This window comes from Chanodichthys erythropterus, chromosome 13, assembly GCF_024489055.1.
Source record: "Chanodichthys erythropterus isolate Z2021 chromosome 13, ASM2448905v1, whole genome shotgun sequence".
NCBI classification, from domain to species: Eukaryota; Metazoa; Chordata; class Actinopteri; order Cypriniformes; family Xenocyprididae; genus Chanodichthys; species Chanodichthys erythropterus.
Window position 1 is genome coordinate 3,026,567 of NC_090233.1, and position 25,795 is coordinate 3,052,361.

Consider the following 25,795-nt stretch of genomic DNA (forward strand, 5'->3'; position numbering starts at 1 on the left):
ACACAAATGGTCGCTTTGCATGTGCTTCCACCATTCTGCTTTCTGTATTCTTCAAAAAGCTTATGCTGTATGTCTTAAGCCTTCCATATTCTACTTACAGAAAAAACAGAACTGGCGCTGCGTTCGTTCCGTAAGCTGAATAGGGAAGGCGTAGGACATACAGCGTAAGCTTTTTGAAGAATGCAGAAAGCGGAAGCACTTGCAAGGTGATCATTTGTGTTTATAAAGCATATACATTTGTATTTTTTTTTAGAAAATGACCGATCATTTCGCTAGATAAGACCCTTATTCCTCATCTGGTATTGTTTAAAGCCCTTTGAAGCTGCACTGAAACTGAATAATCCTGGAATGTTTTCATCAAAAACCTTAAATTCTTTTTGACTGAAGAAAGAAATACAAGAATATCTTGGATGAAATGGGGGTGTGTAAATTATCAGGAAAATTTTATTTGAAAGTGGACTAATCCTTAATTACAGGTTCCAGATAAACACCACAACAGCAAAAGGTCATCACAGACAATATGCAAATGCTCAGAACATGTAAAGACAATTTAAGGTAACAAATCAAAAGTGCACATTCTTTCTAATTGACTGCAGTTAAAATCTCTACAAAATTTACAATGAAAGTGAACTCATATTTACCTGGTTAAACTATAAGACTCTCTTACACAGTACAAAAAGAAGTTTATTAGAAACACTGCAAGCTCTGTCATGCTTAAATTAATGGCAGGCCTAAAGTCACAGCTGATTGGATCTGAGCGTTTTTGTGTGTGCACATGTGTGATTGCAGAAAAAAAAGCCAGTGCGTTTGCCATAGTAAAGGTGGCCTTACAATTTTAAATCGAATCATATGCAATTAATAGGTATTTATATTTTCGAAAGAGAGCAACTCACATGCAGGACAAGAGTGCTGCGAGTGACACGGTCAATAGGCTTGTAGAGCAGAGCTGCAAAGACAAAAATTAAAGAATGAATTAGAGAGTGATCATAAGTTATGGAATATTATAAGATGTATAAGATCTGAACTCACAAAACACTCATACTTTCAATCATAAAAATTCTCCAAATGCCAAACACACCCGAAGAGAAAAAACAATGAAGAAATACCCTTTCCCAAACTATTACACAGCTGACTGAGCAGCCAGATACTAGGGATAATAGCAGCACCTCTGAGCACTGCACAAAGAAAACTATCAGCAATCAACTATAAAGAATTTTCCATTCTCTGCCTGTGGTGTATGAGAATGAACACATAATGCAACATTGTAAATGCAGTTTTCTGGTTAATTAGATGCAAGACAAGATAAATCACAATCCAATATTCAAAAAGATGTTAAACATAGAGGAAGAGGGAGGCAGCAGCAAATTATTTATTATGCAAAATACACCACAATCACTGTTCACAAACATTCAATGCAAGCCAAAGGAAGATTTGCAAACTTTAATGAGAGGATTTGATTTTTTTATATGAAAAAATAATCAATATAATATTGCTTTGCAACTTAAAAACATTTCAAGAAGTACCAGGTACCTACAAGGGGTACTGTTAAACTTAAAAGTATACTGACATACAGACTCCGATAAGGGTCTCCTGTGAGCAATGTTCAGGAAAGAGATTTGTCTCTCATTTCTTTGACAGCACTAGTGGGAGACCTCTCCACATTCTCCTCTGCACTCACATCTTCATCTTCTGACAGGGTTATGATGGGTTCCTGTGGTGGTCCTGCTGTCTTTCATTCTAATGGACGACAATTTCCACCAGTCCGTACTCACTCACATTCAACTCATCTAATTATAGATTATATATCACATCGCAAAAGAACAAAGCTCACTGACAGAGCGTATTTCCCATGTGCCTCTGCAAAGGATAATGGAGTACTTTGGAGAGAGAGTGGTGATAGAAATGTTTAAGGAGGAAGAGAAAAGTGAGGTGTACTAGTAGATTTATAAGGGAAAACTACAGTGTCATTTATCAATTAAGTAACCAATGTTCACTTTCATGTTCATTTGCATTACTGTTTCCAGACCTTTATCAGCATTTTCTATGGTGATTTCGTGGCAAAATCTGTGGACTTTTGCTGAATGGACCATATAATTTTCTGAATAAAATGTGAGTGGTGCTTATTCATGTAAAACTGCAACAATGGTTGGGTGGTTGGAAGGGTGTTCTGGGTAGACGTGTGTGGGTAGGTGTGCATGAGAGCTCGTTCTGGTTATCATAAATGAATACACAACATCACTTTCAAAATCAAAGAGAACCCGAGAGGGTATTTAAAAAATATTTAAACATAGTCCATGACAGTCTCTATACAGGTTGTGCCATCCAATCACAACCTTAAAGCAAATCTCAGCACAGATGCTTGCATACTAATTTGAGTTCAAGATGCCCTTCAGTCCCAGAATAAACCCCTCTAGATCGACAGAGCTAATGATTTCCCATAAAATTTCGCTGGATTGAGGAAAAGAGGACTGGAAATACATACCATTACAAGGACTTTCCATTTATGGCCACAGACAATAAATCTTACATCTTATATACATTTAAATAGACTGTTTGAGTATATAAAAAAAATATATATACAGTAGTGATGTACAAAAGTGATGTCCGGAGGAGATATTTGTTTTAATGACCCTACACGTTCAATTAAACCATCAAAATATGAGGACAATATTTTATATTTTTTTAAATATTCTAAATATGATGGAAGATTTTATTTTACTATGCAAAAAAAGCATAGAAAAACAAAAAGCTCACAGGAAAAAGCATACACCACATGCATAAGCTATTAATATTTTGTTGGTTCTCTCTTGACAATGAAGATGTCAATTTTCCTAGGCTGGACATCACTTTTGACTACTACTGTATAAAGCAGAATGGAGGCTTTCTATTTAACACAACGTACGGTTCCAATTTAGATGAAAATGTCATAAATGAGGGAACTGAATTTCTGAGTCAGACTTCAAAGCTTTAACTCAGTAAAACTTTTTTCCTCTTTTCCATATTTTCTCGAACCACCCACGTGTGGATGATCACAAAGCGCTGCAAGTGGAGTGTCACTGGGAGATGATTTAATCGAAATGTCACTGTAATGAGTCTATAAATTTAGCTCTAGAAGAGGAAAACAAATATTGCAAAAAATAAAAAAAATCTGTGGGATAATACAATTTGATACATGGTCACACAAGACAAATTATAGTCAGTTCTTATGCTTTGCTAAATAATAATTTAAAAAAAAGAATGTTTGAGGAATTCTGTCACATCAGCTAGTGCCTGACAGAGAGTATGATATAACTGGATAAAGCAGGTTGCTCACAGTGGCAGAAGTCATTAGATGTGCATAAAGCATAAAAAGCCAATTCAAGGACTCAGAAAATAAGATTTGACATTAGTCATTAGTAATTATGTCTCACACTGACATAATTAAAGTAGGACTGACTCTATAAGTTGAATGCAGAGGAGAACTGTTTAATGACCTTTAACTATCTGACAATGACCATGATAATTTATTAATTAGCATGATCACACTTACATCCTCCAAAAAGTCTTAAAATAAATATAACCTTATACTGAAGTAAAAAAATAAATAAGTAAAATAAATAAATAAAATAAATTGACAAAACAAAAAGTGAAGCAAAACACGAAATTAACAAACAAAATTTATTTTTTGCTGATGTCTGTAATATTGCACACCACAAATCTTTATGATTACAACAGTGTGTACTAGGGATGCACCGAAATGAAAATTCTGGGCTGAAACCGAAACATCTGGATGCACTTGGCTTAAAACTGAAACCAAAAATGATAAAAATAATTTAAAGAAAATTATTTATTTGTTATTTTAAATTAGCTTTTTTTGTATAATTGTATTAATATTAGACTTTTCAATGAAATGTAATCATTTTAATGTTATAGAATTAATAAAAACTAGCCAATAAAATAAAATAACCACACTTTTATGGAAAGTAACACTTAAATTAGACAGAAAATATATTAATGAATAGTTTTTTTTTTCACTGTACATTTGTACAATAAAAGGTCTAATCTCACAAATGTACATTCAAATTCATAGTCTTTGTCCGGAGTCTATAGAAAATATTAGGGCTCTCTGGCAAGAAGATGTGGGGCAGGAAATATCAGCGGAACTTTGGGAAAGGATCCTCAACAGGGTACATAGATCATCTATATTTAAAAGTTAGATTGGCAAAGATGTATAAAGGTGTTTCTCCAGCATGCTGTCAAACTCCAGCAAACCTTATTCATATTTTGGCTTTGCCCTTCACTTTATAATTACTGGACCAATATTTTTGAAAAATTATCATTTATTATTACAAGGGAAAGAATTGAACCGAATGCTGTCACTACTTTGTTTGGAGTTTGCCCTGCAGTACCATCCTTGTCTACTCTTAAAGAAGATGCAATTGCTTTTATCACTCTGCTGGCTAGGAGACTAATATTGATGAATTGGAAGTCCAAAATACCCCCTTCACATTCTCATTGGCTATCAGATGTTTATTTTTTTTATTTTATTAAGTTAGAAAAGACACAATTTTCCCTCAAGGGAATTTCAAATAAGTTTTAGAAGTTGTGGAGTCCATTCTTTCAGTATATTAATGAGAGTAATTTCTCATTCAGTCATTAGGACAGTCGGGCCTGGCGGGTTTGGAGTAAGACTTTGTTTATGATGGTTGTATTACAAATGTCATAAGCAGCTTGAACAACTGACATTATATTCGGACTGTGGTTTGTTTGTTTAAGGTGAGTGTGTTTTGTTTTTTTTCCCTTTGTTTTGTTTGTGTTTTGTATTTTGTTTTATTAATATTGGAATGCACGGGCTAACATTACACACTGTTGGAGAGATTTATAAAGAATGAAGTTGTGTTTGTGCATTATACAGACTGCAAGTGTTTAAAAATGAAAACAGCAACGGCTCTCGTCTCCGTGAATACAGTAAGAAACAATGGTAACTTTAACCACATTTAACAGTACATTAGCAACATGCTAACAAAACATTTAGAAAGACAATTTACAAATATCACTAAAAATATCATGTAATCATGGATCATGTCAGTTATTATCACTCCATCTGCCATTTTTCACTATTGTTCTTGCTTGCTTACCTAGTCTGATGATTCAGCTGTGCACAGATCCAGACGTTAATACTGCCTGCCCTTGTCTAATGCCTTGAACATGAGCTGGCATATGCAAATATTGGGGGCGTACATATTAATGATCCCTACTGTTATGTAACAGTCGGTCTTATGTTGAGATTGGCCTGTTTTTCGGAGGTCTTTTAAACAAATGAAACTCAATGTATGTCTTTTCCATGTACTGAACTCTTGTTATTCAACTATGCCAAGGTAAATTCAATTTTTGATTTTAGGGCACCTTAAACATATATGTATATATATATTTTTACAATTATCCAAATAATGTATAGTCCTACAAAACTATTATTATCAGAGCATGTGAGCAGAGTGTAGCTTGGAGTGGATCAGTGAACGAGAGGTAGCGTCATTTTAGCAGAGTTGCCCAGCACGGTTATACCCAGGGTGTGAATTACTGGGGTGGGGAATTGGGGGGAAATAACGACTGGGGGGATATAACAAATTTATTCAACAATCACTTCTCTTTCCTGTCATTATCCTTACGCAGTTGCCGCAGTAAGCACATTGAAGTCTTCCGAATTTACATCCAAATGCCAGCTCAGTATTGGCCAAAGCTGCACACGTGAGCAGCACGACGAATGTGTGTGATGCTGACACAAGAGCCGGCCAATAATGAGTTGGCGTTCTGACATAGAACCTGAAAGCGCTGGATGTATGAGAATGACACAGAAGAGAAGATATTGTTGAATAAAGTATTTATTTTTGTTCAGCACAAAAAGCATTCTCGTCACTTCATAAAATTGAGGTTGAACCACTACAGACACATTGACTGTTTTAACGATGTATTTAGTAAATTTCTGGACCTTGAAAGTATTGATTATATTGCTTAAGTCATTTACCACTCAGATTTCATCAAAGAAATCTTAATTTGTGTTCAGAAGATGAACGAAGGTCTTACAGGTGTGGAACAACATGAGGGTGAGTAATGACAGAAATTACATTTTTGGGTAAACTAACCCTTTAATGTGTATTGCTGTTTGAGCTGCGCAAACTAAAGCTAAAGATGATAACCGGTACAATAAAGCACTTACTGCATCATTAATTAACTAAGCCAAATGCATCCTACATGAGATTAATCAGATATATACACAAAATAAACTTACAATGGCAGAAAATGCTGCGAACGCACGCATCAGAGTGTATCTGAAGCATCTCAGCTAAAGGAAATAATCCATTATCTATACTATTATCTATTATCTATAATCCATTATCTACATTTGAATGTCTATAATCTGGCAGCTAAAAATTTGATTGCATGAGAGAAAAAGAGCAAATTTAAACAATTCTTCGATGTTCATTCAAATCTTTCTATATTGTTATTCTTCTCTCCACAACATGTGCGTTTGAGAGTCTACCTTTATCTGTTTATCAGTCACCTTGAGGTGGAAGGAGGAACTTCAAAGGAGTAAATGCATGAAGACAAACACATGTGAACGGATTTGAATCGATGCTCTCATTTACAGCAAGACACAGACACACTTGCTTTATAATACATGGGTGCTCACCTGGTTTTACACCCTGATTACATGGAAATCAAGTGGTGACCCAACACAAATTATTTATCATACTAGTATGATAAATACAAAAAACAATATTTGTCTTTGTATACCAAAAAAATGTCTTTGAAATAAACTAAATTTATAGAACACTTTAGTATATGCTCAATGGCAAAATTAACAACATAACAGGCTGAACAGGAAAGATGACAATTTTGAACACTTGCAGTCTTCAATTCTGTGTGACTATCAACACAAAATAATCATAACGTGATAAAAACCAAGTTAGTTGCATTTTATAATTTGCATTTAGCACCACAGATCTGCATTTCCAGATCATAAACAGATACAGCATGCATACTTTGACCTGCCAACTGAGCAATTCTGACACAAGCATCCACTGACCAGTGAAAATTAGATAAAAAGTACAGGTTTTTTCTTATCTTTTTTTTTCAGTATATTCAGTTTTACTATATTTGAATAAAACTATATTCAAAGTGATCTGGATCTTTCCACTGAGCTTTTACAAAAGCATATTATTATATTAAAATATTAGCACATTTGCATATTGGGTACCGACCCAGTGACCATTTTTGCACCTTTTTTTCTGAGAATGTAGTGCATATTTAGGTCAAGTCAACTTTATTTATATAGTGCTTTATACAATAAACATTGTTCCAAAGGAGCTTTACAGTGATAAATAAGAAAGAATGCAAACAGAAATCAATTCTGCTGTAAAGCAGCTCTAAATGAAAATAGTGTCATTGTTTAGCTGAGGTCAGTACAGTGTTCATTCAGTTCTGTTCAATAACTGTGTAAAGTACATCAATTATAAAATTAGTTAAAATCAGCAATAAAGCAGCTCTGCAGAAACATCATCCAGCTCAATTCAATTCTCAACCAATAGTCTTGGTACAATCAAATCAATAATGCTAAATATTAAGTGTCCCTAGGTAGCAAAGGCAACAGTGGCAAGGAACCCAAAGTCCATCAGTGACAGAAATGGATGGGGAAAAAAATAGGCTCAGTCAGGGGACCAGTCCTCCACTGGCCAAACGAACAAACATAATCCAAACATAGGCCAAACATAATCAACCAACATGGTGTGATTATGATTCCAGGCTGCATAACAAGGCAGACTGTGGATTGGTATCATTAAGAATAATTCATCAAGTTCTTTTTCTGCTTTTAAGTATTTGTCTACAAAAGTTGTGCTATATTATGACTACAGTAATGGCTAAAGAGCATTATTAGGAAAAACACATACTGAAAATACTGAAACATCAACTTTAAAACATTATTTTAAGTTTATATATTAAAGGCCCATTCACACCAGGGGGGAAAAAAAAATAATAATGATAATGTTATTTCATTATCATTATTATTTTAAGTTTTAAAATGATAATAAATGTAAAAGAATAGGAGAGTCTACGCTACAACTATGACAGCACAGAGAAACATTATCGTTGGAATCACTTTCACATAATTTTTTTCCAGGTGATGAATGATAAAAACAATGAAAGCCAATCAGAATCCATCCTGCTTTAAAGGGCTCAAGCATTTAAAGCAGCAGACAATACAACTACAGCAAGTGATTATAATAAACAATGATATAGCGCGTTTATGTGAAAGCTAATATACAGTAGTTATAGATCTTAGTCAGGTTAGACGGCATACTGAATTTAACACGGATGAAAACGAGACTGTGAGTGATAGACTTACAGCCTTTACAGTGGCACACACTGTATAAACGTCCTAGATTGTAGATAGTAATTATGTTGTACATACAGGTAAAAGAGTGGTAACACAAGTACTCACCTGACATGTATGTACATGGGAACTAATAAGAAACACTGCTGTACTTTCCAATGTACATACATGGTAACTACTTTGTACCTATAGACAAGTGTTGGGTAATAACAGGTGCTTACTTATAGTGTCCGTATATGGTAACTAACAGACACATTTCTGTACTTACTATTGGTATGTACATGGTGAATATTTTGTACTTACAGACAAGTGTGGGTAATAACAGGCACTTATGTGTGGTAACTAGTAAGACACATTACTGTACTTACTAGTGGTATATACATGGTAACTATGTTGTACTTTTGGACAATTGTCAGTAATAACAGGCACTTACTAGTGGTATATACATGGTAACTATGTTGTACTCACGGACAAGTGTGGACACAAATAACAGACACTTAACTACTGTGAAACAAATGTGCTTACCAAAATGATACACTGCAGTAACTATACAGCACTTCATAGTGTTAATACTTATCAAGTAGTCCTTTTAAGCAAGGCTTTTGAGACATGACAACTGAGTATACCAAGTACAGTAGTGTTACTGATCTGTATGTATGTCATCAAAATACCCCTATTAAGTGAATTATTGTCCTGTAAAGATTAGGCAAGTTGAACCGCAAAAGTATATCATCCAGTACTCAAGACGTATCTTGAACCATGCTTATACCGCACCCTAAGTAATGTGCAATTTACACATTAACTAACTGGTATATTCACTAGTACGTTCATAATAAGTACATGGAAATAGGACTGTAAAATAAAGTGAACCCTTGTACATAAACATTACATAGGAATTACCAGCTCTTACCAGGTGTAACTTACACATTAACTAACTGGTATATTCACTAGTACGTTCATAGTAAGTACATGGAAATAGGACCGTAAAATAAAGTGCATCCTTGTACATAAACATTACATAAGAATTACCAGCTCTTTAACCTTTGATAATAATAATAAGCTTAAGCATTTTAAACAATTAGTAAGTACAGTAATGAGTCTTACAAGTTACCATAAATAAGTGCTTGTTATTACCCACACTTGTCTGTAAGTACAAAATATTTACCATGTACGTACTATTAGTAAGTACAGTAATGTGTCTGTTAGTTACCATATACGGACACTATAGGTAAGCACCTGTTATTACCCAACACTAACTACTTTGTATCTATAGATACAAAGTAGTTACCATGTATGTACCATTGGAAAGTACTGCAGTGTTTCTTATTAGTTCCCATGTACATACATGTAAGGTAAGTACCTTGTGTTACCACTCTTTTACCTGTATGTACAATATAATTACTATATATGTACCAGGAAAGTACACGTACTGTAAAATAAAGTGCTACCAAATATTTTAAATAATCTAATAATCTAAATACCCTTTTTCCACAATAAAGAACGTTTGTAGAATGTAAATGCTCCAAATAACAAAGCAAATGCATGATTTCCAGACATCCTGCTGCACTGAAACTGGATATCATTCTCCAGCAGAAGCTCTAAAACAGTTTAATCTTCTGATCAGAAAGCATGGACTCAATTAAAACAAAAATCACAAACCAAACCACACAACAATCAAGAATTGAGAGTCATCCAGATCATCAGCTTGTCAAAGCATTAAAACGCAATACATTTACCATAGTTGCAGTTACAGCACAGCCGGAGAACTAGAAGAATCTCCATGACAAACTTCCACTGATCCTGCAGTCTTCTTTAAATGCTCTCTCACTACTTCCTTCTCATTCTGCAGCCCCTTTTATCCGTCCCTCACAAACACGACCAAGACAACGAGAGAGAGAGAGAGAGAGAGAGAGAAAGAGAGAGAGAGACTCATACACTCCTGCTCTCCCACACTCCAAAACACTCAGAATGAGCAAGCATGCACTCTTCCTCACACACACACTTGAGTTGTGGATGCTGCATACACAAGTAGAAAGATGGAGAGCTGAACTCATTCTTAAAGGGACACTGCTCACACCTCACTCATTCAAACATAACCATTCACTACCGCAATGAACCATTGATCAACATATTAGATCACATAAAAACAGATTCAGGCTTTCACATACTGTAAATACGGTTCGCTCAGGCATGTCACACACACATTACAGATCAACAGATACGTTCTTACCTTCCATGGTGGCGGTTGTGGTGCAGTCCTTAGATTCTTTAGGACCTTTAACTTTCAGATTCTGTCAACAGACAAGATGCCTATAAGTACACAGCAGCACAATTACACACACATATATGGAAGTAATTTAATGCCAAATGTTTTTGAAATAAAAAGCATGTTGAATTGCACTAATTGAAAAAAAAAAACATGCATTACATTAGCTGTGCATGCATTTAGATGCATTGTATTTTTAAGGCTTGCATTTTTATGGGCTGAAATTCAACATGGTCGTATATTTAAGTCGTGAATATTTAATAACACTTTTTCATTATTAAAAATTCAATAATTTATATTCACCTTTCAGATTTCACTTCCGAAATATTCATTCTGTTTAAAAATACAACCTATAAAATTTAACTAGCAATTTTCAGTCCATTTTATTTCGCTTTACAGATTCACTTCCACAAATTCAGTGGTTCAAATTCGACAGAAAATTCAACATTTCACAGGAAAAGCAGTAGAGTGCCGATGCATGATCTCCATCTGCTGTTAGTCTTCTTCACCAGCAGGTGCTGCTAGCGGCTGTTTAAGACCAGAGCAACGCTATTAAGTCATTCATTCATTCATAAAAACGGATTTACAGAAATAGAGCAAGTGTAAGTGAATGTATGATGATTATCAGGGCCAGTATAAATGCAGAAAAGCTGATAAAAACACAAAAGCTGCATTTATGTTTAATTCAGTGTCTTTACGGTTACTTTCCCTGTGTATGCTACAGCTTTCTCTCCAGTGAATGAGATTTTAACATTATTGCCCGATGCTGATGTACAGATCATACATTAAATCTGAGGTAGACATATATTTCTCTCTGTTGTTCAGTCTCCTTAACGCTATATCGTGCCGCTGTGTTGTAATACTAGTGTTTTCCTCATTCGTCATAGGATTCTCCTGCCATCAGGACATATAAAACTATTAACATGGCTTAATGGACTCGTACAGCGATATTTATAGTTCAAATATGCAAAAATGCTTGAAAACTGATGAATCTGCAGGATCTGGAGGATTTTTCTGAAGAACAGAGCTCAGTTTAACTGCTCATTAAGCCGCGTTAAGAGTTTTATATGTCCTGATGGCAGGAAGAATCCTATGACGAATGAGGAAAACACTAGTATTACAACACATCGCCGCGATATAAAGTTAAGGAAACTGAACAACAGAGAGAAATATATGTCTACCTCAGATTTAATGTATGATCTGTACATCAGCATCGGGCAATAACGTTAAAATCTCTTTCACTGGAGAGAAAGCTGTAGCATACACAAGAAAAGTAACCATAAAGACACTGAATTAAACATAAATGCAGCTTTTGTGTTTTTATCAGCTTTCTGCATTTATACTGGCCCTGATAATCATCACACATTCACTTACACTTGCTCTATTTCTGTAAATCCGTTTTTATGAATGAATGAATGACTTACTAGCCGTTGCTCTGGTCTTAAACAGCCACTAGTGGCACCTGCTGGTTAAGACGACTAACAGCAGATGGAGATCATGCATCGGCACAGCTTTTTATTTCAAAAACATTTGGCATTAAATTACTTCCATACATATACAATGCTCACATCTGGCTCAGACAGCAGAATGTGACGAATACTTCCTGTATGGAATAATGAAGAGAAATGTGATGCAGAAGGCTGCTTGTGTATGTGTGTTTATGAGTAAATGCATCAAGCTGATGATGATAACTAGATGTGAATATCCACAACATTGCTGCCCTTATTCTTAAAGATCGTTCCCACTATGACATCTTTGAATTCTTGTGGTATGATTTTCTCATCCCAGATGTTGGTTAAGATGTCACTTTGAAAAGCTCAGCAGGGATGCCATCCATACCAGCCGCTTTGCTACTGCTAGTCTGCTTGATTGATTGAAGGCAGGTCAAGGTCATTCAGAGTAGGCTTCTGTGGGATGGAATTCAAAGCTGAGGGGTAAACTGTAGGGGGCCTGTAGAGCAAATCAGAAAAATGTTCTCTCCATCAATTTATTAAGTTTGCCTTGTCTTTCAGAAGGATGTTACCATCCTTAATAATGTGATAATGTGGTGCTTGGTCTGATGAGCGTAGTCCTCCTTCAGTGCACTAAAGAATTTTTTGGAGATGCATGAGTCCACAAATCTTTGGATTTTTTCAGGAGTCCACAAATCTTTGGACTTTTTCAACCTTACGGTCCCACCATCTGGGTCTTTCTCTGTAGGTATTTGAAGCAATCTTTCATTGAGTTGAGGTTATTTTGCCACTCAACATATGTCTTGTGTTTTTGCTTCAACAGTCTGCTGATCCTTTTGTCATTCTTGTTGAACCAGTATTGGTGGACTCTCTCCTTTAAGCCAGGTTCACGATTTTGGCCACAATTTGGTCCTCTGAGACAAATTTTGAGAATCCTAAAAGACTCCTGTAATCCTAGGCTAAAATCTGTAGTCTTTGATTGCTAGTTTGACATGTTAACCGACAGCCAATTAACGACCGTTGCGATCAAATATTTTTTTTTTTTACCTCCGATGAAATACTGGCAGGGTCAGAAGATTTGCCGCACAGTCCTGCAGTGTGACTTCTCCTACGACAAATGTCAAATTGTCTTCGTTTTTCAAGACAAGCCGTGATCAACATTAATGCTAGAGATGTCTTTGTTAGCCAGCATTTCAGTCCCGTGTATAACGCAGCTCACACTCACCGAATGTGTGTGGATTGATGATGTAAAACTCCAGACGAATTTTCATGTACACCTCCGTTTTTAACACATTCTGACTGTTGTACAGTCTGACATAAATGATGGCTGAGATCCCACAGTGTGACATGAGGATCATGTTCGAACAGTCTGACAAGCAACAATTGTAAAGGACTGTTATAAATCGCACAGTCTGCACCCGGCTTTAGGCCAAGGTTCTCTTTTGCTGACTTACTCATCATCTGCTTGAACTGGTTCCACTTCTCAGCTGGGTCTCCAGTCAGTAGGCAGTTTTTCGATGGCTTCTTTCAATGCAATGGAGCAATGTGAAGGTAGAATGAGGACCTGGTCAATCTGTGGTCTGTCCAACACTCTGCTCCTCTCTGCATGGTTTTTTTAAATACGGACATTGTGCACGTAAGGACATAGTCTGCTTGGATCTAGGATGCATCCATGATGTCCTATATTTGTTGGCCATTTTGAAGAGGGTCTTGGTGTTTGTGAGGTCATTTTTTGCACACAGTGTCAGAAGCAATAATCCGTTGCCATTCATCTTGCAAAGCCTGTGAGAGCCCAACACACCATCCTAGCTGCTGTGATCATCTCCGAATCTCGATTTAAAGTCGCCAAGTATTATTAATTTGTCACTCATTGGTGTGGACTTCACAATGAAGTCAAGATTTTCATAGACTATTTCTTTCACTTCTTTGATAATGGTCAGATGACGCTGATGACTGTGATGAACAGGGAGCAGGTGAAGGAACTTGGTCCAAATGACAAAGCCAGCCACGTGGATTCTATCCTTGTTCTCCACTGTCCCCTTGCAGAAAAAAGTTGTAGCCTAAACTGCCAGTCGCTGCTTGCTAGCCAGTTTTATTTATATTTGGAACACCTTTTTCAGTCCCCTCATAATCCGGATGAGTAATGCTGTCTTTAAAAAGGTCTGCTCAGTCGCCTGGGATGCTGCCGAACTTCCCTGCTGCACTGAAGGTAAAGAGTGACCAGGCAGTCTGCATGTAGGATCAAAGCTACAACTGCCACTGGTAAACACCAACTGTCGCTCATTCCCCATTGCCACAGGGCTTGAATCAATTGAGGAAGCCCTGTCTTTCATTTATTTTTTGCATTATTTCACATTTCAATATTCAAGATTTTAAATTTTAATATACATTTCAGGATATTTAATACTGATCAATGACTGGTCAACAGCCAATTCCTGACTATTTTAAACATTAGCTCCACCCGAGAGAAGTATGTACTGCAGACAGTAATGATCAGGCCCTGTAGGGCTGGGTGGTCGGAAGTAGATGAACTCACCTCAGAAATCTTCTGAAATTGGCTGTTGGCCTGGCTGCATTTCTCTGCAGTCTCCACTGCGACTTTATAGTTGTCCACAAAAGCTTTGTACACACCGAGCTGACTGGCCTGAGAAATATCAGAAGAAAAAAATGATTAAATGCAGTACAAAAAAAAAAAAAAAAAAACACACAAACACCAAAAAAACCCTTCTTATTGTCATTCTAAACATTTCTTTTAACCCTGGGTAAAGGAACGTTTCATACTTGTATTTTAGAAGAGTAATTTAGCACCACTTTTTACACAGAGTTATGAGTTATTAGGGTTAGCACCGCTTTTGCGGCGTTAACTCTGCATTGCGGTGCCAAATGTGTAGTGTGAAATGATACAGTGTTAGAATGTTATGGCTAGATGCTTAGCAATCAACAGTCAATAGCATGCTTCATATTTATGTGCGTTGGACAGTCATGGAAACACAGCACGTTGTAAATAAACAGTCGTTTCAGCGTTTGAGGGGAAAAATGTCAAACAGCGATGGAAAATACAGTGCTAGAGCCTTTATGTAACCATATCACATGCAGCATTTGTAACGACTGAGACAAATCAGACACAATTATTTGTCATATTGAAAAAAATAATCTTTAAAACTCACTCTGTCCCCATCCCCCAAGACCAGTCTGTGCAAGGGCCTCTTGGACATGATCAGATAAGACTTTTATGATCTGAAACTATGCAGCTATGCAGAACTCTGCATCCAAAAGTCATTTTGTGTCAGGCCCATAGAAAAGGCACACAAAGCCTGAAAACAGACCTTCCTGCTTTAATTTATAGACAGACTGTTCTATAAATTAACATGCATATCCCCAGGAAATGGTATCCATTATTACCGTTTGTTGTATTGTACTCAGTATTGTATTCACATGTTTTATGATGCATTTAATGTAACTTCAATTATGCCATGTTTAGTGTCTATGGGTTCGTATTGAGAAGATTTAAATGCTTGTGTATACAATATGTTGATACCTGTGCAACACATCAGTATTACAAGAATCTTTGATAGTTCTTCTTCAACAACTCAGCCAGTTTAATCATGCTCGGATGTAAAAGCCCCGACAGGAGGAATGTTGTCGCCCGGAAATTCAACCTTCTCATTGGTCAGGTCAACCCTAAGAGGTGTGACTTTGACCAGAGGTTAAAAGCCAGTGCACAATGCTCCCCCCCCCTCTCTATCTTGTTGATCTGACTGAAACTGCATCAGTGGGGGGTTCTGCCTAGGCCTGCAAGCCTGCCCTGCACCCCAGCAATGTGCTTAACTAGGACAGAAAAGGACTCTTTCCTACTAAGATTCAAACTAACTATGCAAGTTTGTTATCACTTCTTCATTCAACGCAGAAGATATCAATTGCAACTTCGGCACCATTGGACTGAACCCTCAGGACTTTCTACTGCAACGGTATATTTAGGATGCTCTTCAAAAAGGAAAAGGCCTAATGCAAGTATCATACGACATACTAATTTGCTGCTAGTTGGTTAAAATTGTGAACCTTCTTTGTTAACAAAGGAGTTTTATGATGAATACTGATGATTCATTCCTGGTTTTTGGTTTCTTTATAGCTCCTCCTGTTTCCCACTTCTGCCTTCACTATCATTTATCATTTTACCCATTTATGTGTGACAGTGTCAATTGTTAATTTTGTTGACAAATAATTTTATATCCAGTCAAGACTGCTGTCCTGTGTGGAAAATGTGCACATTAAAGTGTAACATGCTGATCTAACTGCGGGAAAAGTGGCACTGTTGCGCACTCTACAGGCTCATGCAGCAGTACTTCAGACTGCTTCACAATTAATGAATAGCGCACATTTATGCCAAGCGATTGCTTATAAGCTAATGTTGATGAATTATGACAATGTTTACAACACAATGTTTATATGGTAGTATGTTTTAGACGGTTGTAAGAATGCATATTTTATCACCCTCAGGAGCAGCCTGCTACAGGCTACAGTGCAGACTGCAGACATTTCAGAATAAGAGTCATGTGTATTTCGGGATGGTTTATAATTATTATTTTTTCCTGGTCATAACTGTTATTTTGTTTACACAATAAACTGTATTTAATTTAATTTCTATTTAATTAAACTACTGTATCTTCTGTCACAGGAAGGAAAGACTAAGAACATTATTTGACACATTATTCAATATATTTTACAAGTATAAGGGTTATTATAGTTAAATAAACTTAAAACCAAAGAAATCTTCATTGCTTGAAATAAACGTTAACTGAAATAAAAAATTAATTATATATATATATATATAAAAGTAAACATTTTATTTAGTTTCTAAGCTTTAGCTTAACCTGAGGTATTAAAATAAAAAACAGAAATAAAAACGTATAGACATTTAAAAGCAAAAACTAAAAGACACACAAAAAAATACTAAAACTTTTAACCAAAATTACAATGAAAGCAGAAAAACTAAAAATCAAATCTAATAAAATTTTTAAATAAAAACTATAGTACCTCAATGATAAGTGTGCAAATCCCTGAAAAGTACAGAATTTTGCTCTTTTGTGTCTTTTTGCACTTGAACGGACAAAAACCGTCCGCTTTGATGAGCAAAGTACAGTCAGATGTACCTATATCAGTGTATAGGATCTGTGTATTGTTAGAGAAATGCATTACAATTTAACTAAATTAGATTTTAGTCGACTAAATCTACTGTAGATTTAGTTGACTAAATATCATAAGGTTTTAGTCGACTAAAACTAGACTAAAACAAACTATTTCCGATGACTAAAATATGACTAAAACTAAATAGCATTTTAGTCAAAAGACTATGACAAAAACTAAATCAAAATTTGCTTGTCAAAATTAACACTAGTGATGTGTGTGTATGTATGTGTTTGTCAGTTTAGTTATGTGTTCATGATTTAGTTAATAAAACGTTTGCACAATACATATTTGGTTCTGTCTCCACGTCTGTGAATAAATTGGCTTTTAATTGATCAGATTTTATTACAGCTCTAAGCACTGTAAATGCTAAGAAAGAATAATTGTTCTGTAGCCATGAAAAATACCATTCTCTTAGAATTAATTAGTAATCGATTCTGAGTGTTCACAGGATGAACTGATTTATTGATTGCAATTTTAACATAGCTACATCAAGTTAATCTGATTAACTGATTCAAACATTCATAATTAATCATAATTAGTAATCATAATAAGTTATGAATAATTATTAATATTTCCCCTTTGAGCTATAGCTTTTGTCCAATCAATGACACTGACACAGCAAATATGAAAATAATGATGTTAACCCAGATTTTAATAATGTACAGTGAGTAACGTCAGCTTAGTATTTTTTTGCTCTGATGAATAGATCCATTTAGATCCAACTCTGATGGACGACAACAACAACAACAACAACAACAACAACAACAACAACAACAACAACAACAACAACAACAACAAACTCCCTGAGACTTCCTAGCTCTTCCATCCAGATAGCAAAATTCTCTGTTTTTACTGTTATTTCTATTCCTTATGTTCTATTTTTATTATTCTTTTTTTATGTAAAGCACTTTGAATTACCATTGTGTATGAAATGTGCTATACAAATAAAATTGCCTTGCCTTGCCTTATGAAAACCCAGGATTAACTGTTAACCCCTGATAAATAATGAGCAGTGTGAATCCAGAAAGCAAGATAACCACAACCACCACAACCACCAGGATTCCATTTACCCGAGGTTTAGGATGGCCCAGGGTTAATTATTTCAAGTGTGAAAAGCCCTAGACAAAGAAAGGTCATGATATAGGAAAATCAGAAAAACAGAGAAGAGGAGACATTTTAATAGAATGGAATATTTAGACCCTGAGGACATAGAGGTATGAAAGGGGGTGAAAAAAAAAATGGCAATGCTGAAACATTCATTTAATCTCTAGACCTCTTAGAACATTCATCAAAGTGTGTTTACTGTGGATGCTTTCTGCTGAAGCGAGTTCATCCTCAAGATAAGAAATGAGATACAGAAAGAAGAGCTTCTGCATGAGGGAGACCGAAACACTGAGACGTAAAGTTTAAAGCAGACTTCATCACACTACTTCAAATTGTTTGCTCCAATATCAGTCAGAGGAACATTTTATGATGAAGAACTGTTATGATGCTCACATAGAGTAAAGCACAACCATCCTGGGGCCTGATATTAAAGTTCAAAGTGTATCATTTCTGCAGCACTAGCATCATCAAATGAAAGTATGCAAAAAAACTGTTTTCACAATGTTTTACCAAACACTACCCCATCTGCCTCAGGTTAGCAAACAGATTGTTACGCCTCAAACTCACATCATTGGACACTGCTGTGTTGGGTCAGACAGGATGCTCAAACAGACAAATATTTTTATATTAACCAGCAAAAATGTAACTGTTTTAAGTATTGGGACACCTCTTCAAATCATTGAATTCAGGTGTTCCAATCACCTCCATGGCCAAAGGTGTATAAAATCAAGCACCTAGGCATGCAGACTTCTTCTACAAACATTTGTGAAAGAATGTTTTGCTCTCAAGAGCTCAGTGAATTCAAGCATGGTACCATGATAGGTTGCCACCTATGCAATAAGTCCATTCCTGAAATTTCCTCACTACTAAATATTTAACGGTCAACTGTTAGTGGAAGCAATTGGGAACAACAGCAACTCAGCCATGAAGTGGTAGGACACGTAACATCACAGAGAGGGGTCAGAGCATGCTGAGTCAATAGCTACAGACCTCCAAACTTTGTGTGGCCTTCAGATTAGCTCAAGAACCGTGTGTAGAGAGCTTCAAGGAATGGATTTCCATGGCCGAGCAGCTGCATCCAAGAGCAATGAAAAGCATCGGATGCAGTTGTGTAAAGCACGCTGCCAATGGACACTAGAGCAGTGGAGACGTGTTCTCTGGAGTGACGAATCACGCTTTTCTGTCTGGCAATCCGATGGACAAGTCTGGGTTTGGTGGTTGCTAGAAGAACGGTACTTGCCTGACTGCATTGTGCCAAGTGTAAAGTTTGGTGGAGGGGGGATTATGGTGTGGGGAAACTCCTACAAATGCATATGCAATAAGGTCAGCCGCAAAAACGACTCAGTCCATGCCTTTTTAGCGCTAATTTTGCACTGCGTGTCTTTAGTAAGTCTTCAGTTGTTTTTTAACACTAAAACCGGGTTTGTGCTGGCACAAGCTGTTAGTAAATCTGGGCCTAAGTGTCTTAAACTACAAGGCTATGTACTAAGATGACACAAAGCACTTAGTGGGCCTAATTTTTTAAACGAACGTGTGACAGAAAACAGTGCATACAGTCATTTCCATGCAAAACTTGGCATTTATCAAAATGGTTGTGAGCGGTGGCTACATTTACATTTAGTCATTTAGCAGACGCTTTTCTCCAAAGCGACCTACAAATAAGAATAGTAGAAGATATCAAATCAACATGAGTGCAACAGTACACGTGTCAAGTCCCAGTTTCACCAGCAAAGTGTTTGCGGCAAGGAATTTTGTTTATTTTTTTTATTTTTTAAATACATCGTTCACTTGCAGAACGCAAACTTCTGGAGGGTGCATAAGTCTGAAGTAGTGAGTTTAAGTATAGTGGTGCAGAGCCAGTGGTTGTTCTGTAGGCAAGGCATTAGAGCCTTGAATTTGATGCGAGCGGCTATTGGCAGCCAAAGCAAACTGGCGAAGAGAGGTGTGACTTGTGCTCTCTTCGGCTCGTTAAAGACCACTCTTGCTGCCGCATTCTGGATCAGTTGTAGAGGCTTGACAGTGCATGCTGGAAGGCCTGCCAAGACAGCATTACAATAGTCCAGTCTGGATAGAACAAAAGCTTGGACAAGAATTTGTGTGGACGATCAAATCTCACATCAGGTCTCAGCTCGTGTATACATGATTTTGAGTTAGCGTGAATTTGCGTGTAGCATAGTAAATCTGGTGGAGAATTATAATGAGAGCATACTGATCATTTAGATTATTTTCCTGACAAACAACCAAAGCTCATTAGTTGATGAGTAAGGATCGGGCTGGACGATTAATCGAAAAGTAATCGAAACCAAAATTCAGAACCTTTAAACGACGTAATTTTCCCATGTCGGTTATTTCTGTTTTTTAATCCTGTTATACTTCCACCTTAAAAACATACTAGCGCGCATGCTGCCACATGACTCTGCCCCTTCCAATCAACACGCAGGTGAATGCAGAGTCAACACAGAGACCGCACGAGCGGTGAGCCTTGCATCTTCAATAAACTTTGTCAGCTGTATGTGTATTACGGTTTTCCAGTTTAGACATTCAAGTGATTAGACAATTGCAGCAGTTGCATTGTGGCACAAACACACATACAAACAGTAGCTGCGCAAAACATGAAGATCGCGTGCACCGAGGAGCAGAAACTAGTTGTCAGCGCTGTCCTGTGATTTATCACTAAAGTAGCTTAGAAACTTAATAGTTATTATAGTAAATATTTGTCATATATTTAGTAACTATTTATGACCCAGGGTTTCACAATTAATAGAGAGACGGTATGACTAATTCACACACGCAATTGCTCTCATTACATACTGGTACTGTGCTAATTTATCTTTATCTGATTTAAAATGAGCAGAAATTTGTAAGAAATGTTATGAACTATAGATAAAATAACAGCTGAAAGTGAGCTGTTATGTCAGATCAATCTTTCAATAGGAAAAAAATATCCCACCTTTAATAGTCAATCATATTTGCAGTACAAACTTTGTAAGTGAACTATGAGTGCAAAAAAACAAACAAAAAAAGTAATCGTTCATTAATCGTAATTGAGGTAAAATGTTCAATTAATCGAGGTTTTGATTTTAGGTCATAATCGTCCAGCCATACGTTAAGATTACAATGTCAAATTAAAATTTAATTAGAATAGATGGGTGTATGTGCCCAATTAAAAATACCATACAACATTATTTTCAGGGGTTTAGCTTTACATACGCACATAGCAGCAAAAGAACATGAGGATTCACACATCACATCATGCACCTGCAGCGCTTCTGTGAACCGAGAAAAAGAGAGTAAAATTAAAGTAGGCTATATAAAAGGAATGAAATAAATAGGACTGCACAACATATATTTCATTTAAATAATTAACAGATTAATAAAAGAAAAAACTGTGATGCTTGTTTTTGTGACTCTATTTGTTTTCTTTATATCTTTATTTTATTAAATCCAAGTGATTGTGCTAGGTGCCTCGCGCGTACACACAACGTCAGTTTTAGCGTTTCTAACTTGATATTTCAGCCATTCATAAACTAAAATGCAGTCAACCAAACATAAAAGTTACACTGCTCAAATTAAATGGTCCACTGTAAATCAGCGTGCCCATTGCCTAAGAAAACACATTTTTGTGCATGTAAAGGATGCTATTTTACATGGATACTGGAACATGAGTGAAGTACAAAGCCTTGTTTACATAATGAATAATAATTTAGCAACCAAAATGTTACATGCAAATATAGAAACATATTTGTGTTCTTGCCAAATGAGAGAGGTGAGCCCATCAGTTTTGCTTTAGCCTAAAAAAATTAATTTTGGCTTGACTTATGTTGTTTATAATGAATGCCACTATGACAATCTAATATATGTTTTACTTTATAGTTTAATATATCATTTTATAGCTTCTTTTTCATTCTTATTCAGTTCTGAATACCATTAAACTTAAAGGATTTGTGGTCGAGGGAACTGCAATAGGCCTATGAAATGTTATTTACCGGTATTAAATATACATACAAATTAATGTAATTGTTTGCAATTACGATGTTAACAGGTGTTTTTGGTGTAAAATGAATTTCTCTTTCATGGCGAGGCTTCCAAACCATGAATTTTTAGGGGTGTGATACTTAAATGATGATTGTTTTCAGCCACCACATTTATTAATGTTCGATCATTCGTATGATAGGATTGCCAGCATTCAATTGTTTTATAAGTCACACCCTGTTGTAAGACGAACCCTGTTGAACCCTGTTGTAAGACGATTTCTGCGCTTGGATAGCGCTTGGATCTGTGCTTGTTTCTATGTTAGATTGATAAATGAGGCACATTGTGTACATACATGTAATTATATTTTAAATATATATTTAAAAAAAAAAGTCCCTGGGTGCAAATCTGAAAACCCAACAGGAAGTGAGATATTTTGAATTTTCTCTGCAAAATTTTTGCACTTTTTGCCATTTCCAGATGTTGTATTTTTAACGAACTCCTCATTGAGATTTAACCAAAGCAACATCATATGTTGTCAGTCTAATCTTAAAACCTTAGCGGTGATAAATTGTGAAGAGCTTGCGTTTTCGTTGAAGAGTGTGTCCGTGGCGGCCTGACAAAGTTTGATGTTTCTCCATTAAACAGGAAGCTGTTTTAACTCCCTGAGGTCTGAAAACGCGCCGGCGCGTTTTGCAGTTTTTTTTTTCACATTGCAGCAAAACAGACTTAAAATACTCCGTCATTTTTTGTCATAGAGACATAAGTAATATATCAATTGAAACTATAGAATATCTTCTTTTATTTGTATACACACCTCTTTAACATTAAAGAGGTGTGTGAACTCGCAAATTCAATGTCAGCAAAAGTAATTTGTTCTGGCCCTCTTCCTGTTCGTCGGAGTGATGAGATAGTTAGCAGGTTATCATCACTCAATGGCTGGCTGTCTAAGTGGTGTGCGCAGAATAATATAGGTTTCATAGACAATTGGAAAAGCTTTTGGGGCAGACCTGATCTGTTGAAAAGAGATGGTATTCATCCCTCCCGGGATGGTGCTGCTCTTCTTTCTAGAAATTTGGCAAATAGTCTTAGAGCTGAAACATGACAAACCAGGGCCCAGATCAGGACGCAGACAAACTGGCTAAACCGACCGTCTGCTAGCCGCCTCATGTCACAGAACTCAGATAATTCACAGCACATAGAAACACTTTCACCTAGATATTATCACATAGAGACTGTGTCTGTACCTCGAACTAGTAAATACAAAAAACTTCCAAAACCTTTTAAGGGTAAAAATTTAATTGATGTTCAAAAAATGAAAATCACAGATAAATCAGATAAACAAATGATAAAGCTTGGGTTACTGAATATTAGATCTATTTCTTCAAAAGCACTTATTGTAAATGAAATTATCACAGACAATAAACTAGACTTGCTGTGTTTGACAGAAACCTGGCTAAAACCAGACGATTACATTACTTTAAATGAATCTAGTCCTCAAGGTTATGATTATCGACACAATCCTCGACAGAAAGGCAAAGGGGGAGGTGTTGCTGTAATTTATAGTAATATATTCAGAATCATTCAAAAGAATTTCAAATATAATTCCTTTGAAGTGATGGTGCTTTATGTAACATTATGTAAGTTGACATTTGTGCTGGCTACTGTATACAGGCCACCAGGGCACCATACTGACTTTATCAAAGAATTTGCTGAGTTTCTATCAGAGTTAGTACTGGCTGCGGATAAAGTCCTTGTTGTTGGTGATTTTAATATCCATGTAGATAATAATAAAGACGCATTTGGATTGGCATTTGCAGATATTTTAAACTCTATTGGAGTTAAACAACACGTGTCAGGACCCACTCATTGTCGCAATCATACCCTAGATCTAATACTGTCGCATGGAATAGATATTGATGCTGTTGAAATTCTACAGCAGAGCGATGATATATCAGATCATTATTTAGTCTCGTGTATAATACAATTAGCCAAGGCTACAAAACCACCACCCAGCCATAAATATTGTAGAACAATCACGTCTGCCACTAAAGATTGCTTTATAAATAATCTCCCAGAGCAGTTTCATCGCCTTAGTATACCTGACAACTTAGAAGAACTCGATGCTGCAACAGAAACTATTGGCTCTCTCTTTTCCAGCACATTAGATGCGGTCGCTCCTTTACGTCTAAAGAAGATTAAGGAAACTAATCCAACGCCGTGGTATGATGAGCACACTCGGGCTCTAAAACGAGCTGTTAGAAAAGCTGAACGTAGTTGGAAGAAAACAAAACTAGAAGTTTTTCGCCTTTCGTGGAAAGAAAAAATGATTGAGTACAGAACAGCCATAAGAAATGCTAGATCTACTTATTTTTCAAATCTCTTAATAGAAAACAAACATAATCCTAGGTATTTATTTGACACAGTGGCTAAATTAACTAGAAACAGAGATTCAACTGCTGACGTTTCCATAGAGCACAGCAGTAATGACTTTATGAACTTCTTTACTTGCAAGATTGATAATATTAAAGAGAAAATTATAAACATGCAACCGTCTACAGTTTCTCTTCAGACAGTGCACTGTAGTGTCCCTGAGGTAAAACTAGAATCATTCGCCGCTATAGGAGAGGAAGAATTATCTAAACTTATCAAATCATCAAAATCAACAACATGTATGTTAGACCCAATGCCGACTAAACTACTGAAAGAAATGCTTCCAGAGGTCGTAGGTCCACTTCTTGATATAATTAATTCATCTTTAACACTAGGACACGTGCCAAAAACCTTTAAGCAGGCTATTATCAAACCTCTTATTAAAAAACCTCAACTAGATCCGAGAGATTTAGTAAATTACAGGCCAATCTCGAATCTACCTTTTCTGTCAAAGATACTAGAAAAGGCAGTTTCAACACAACTGTGTTCCTTTTTAGAAAGAAATGGAATCTGTGAGGATTTCCAGTCAGGATTTAGACCATACCATAGTACTGAGACTGCTCTCGTTAGAGTTACAAACGATCTACTCCTATCATCCGATCGTGGCTGTATTTCTCTATTAGTGTTATTAGATCTCAGTGCTGCTTTTGACACTATCGATCATAACATTCTTTTAAAAAGACTTGAAAACTATATTGGCATTAGTGGAATTGCTTTGGCATGGTTCAAATCATACTTATCTGACCGTTATCAGTCTGTGGTAGTTAATGAAGAGATGTCGTATCGATCACAGGTTAAATATGGGGTACCACAAGGCTCAGTATTAGGACCGTTGCTTTTCACTCTGTACATGCTGCCCTTAGGAGAGATAATTAGGAAGCATGGTGTTAGTTTTCACTGCTACGCTGACGATACTCAGCTCTATATTTCCTCGCGCCCTGACGAAACCTACAAATTCACAAAACTAACAGAATGCATAGCTGACATTAAAAACTGGATGACAAGAAATTT

At 36.2% G+C, this 25,795-nt stretch overlaps 1 protein-coding gene across 4 annotated transcripts in view; it reads right to left on the reverse strand.

Moving 5' to 3' along the window:
* The window catches only part of abr (ABR activator of RhoGEF and GTPase), a 372,538-nt gene that overhangs the window by 151,475 nt on the left and 195,268 nt on the right, over positions 1 to 25,795 (reverse strand). For all 4 annotated transcript variants that reach the window (XM_067405883.1, XM_067405885.1, XM_067405884.1 and 1 more), the window contains 3 exons: positions 14,625 to 14,732; positions 10,602 to 10,662; positions 894 to 946 (listed from right to left, as the gene is read on the reverse strand). In XM_067405883.1, the coding sequence (XP_067261984.1) occupies positions 894 to 946; positions 10,602 to 10,662; positions 14,625 to 14,732 (222 nt within the window). The remainder of the gene's footprint in view (positions 1 to 893; positions 947 to 10,601; positions 10,663 to 14,624; positions 14,733 to 25,795) is intronic.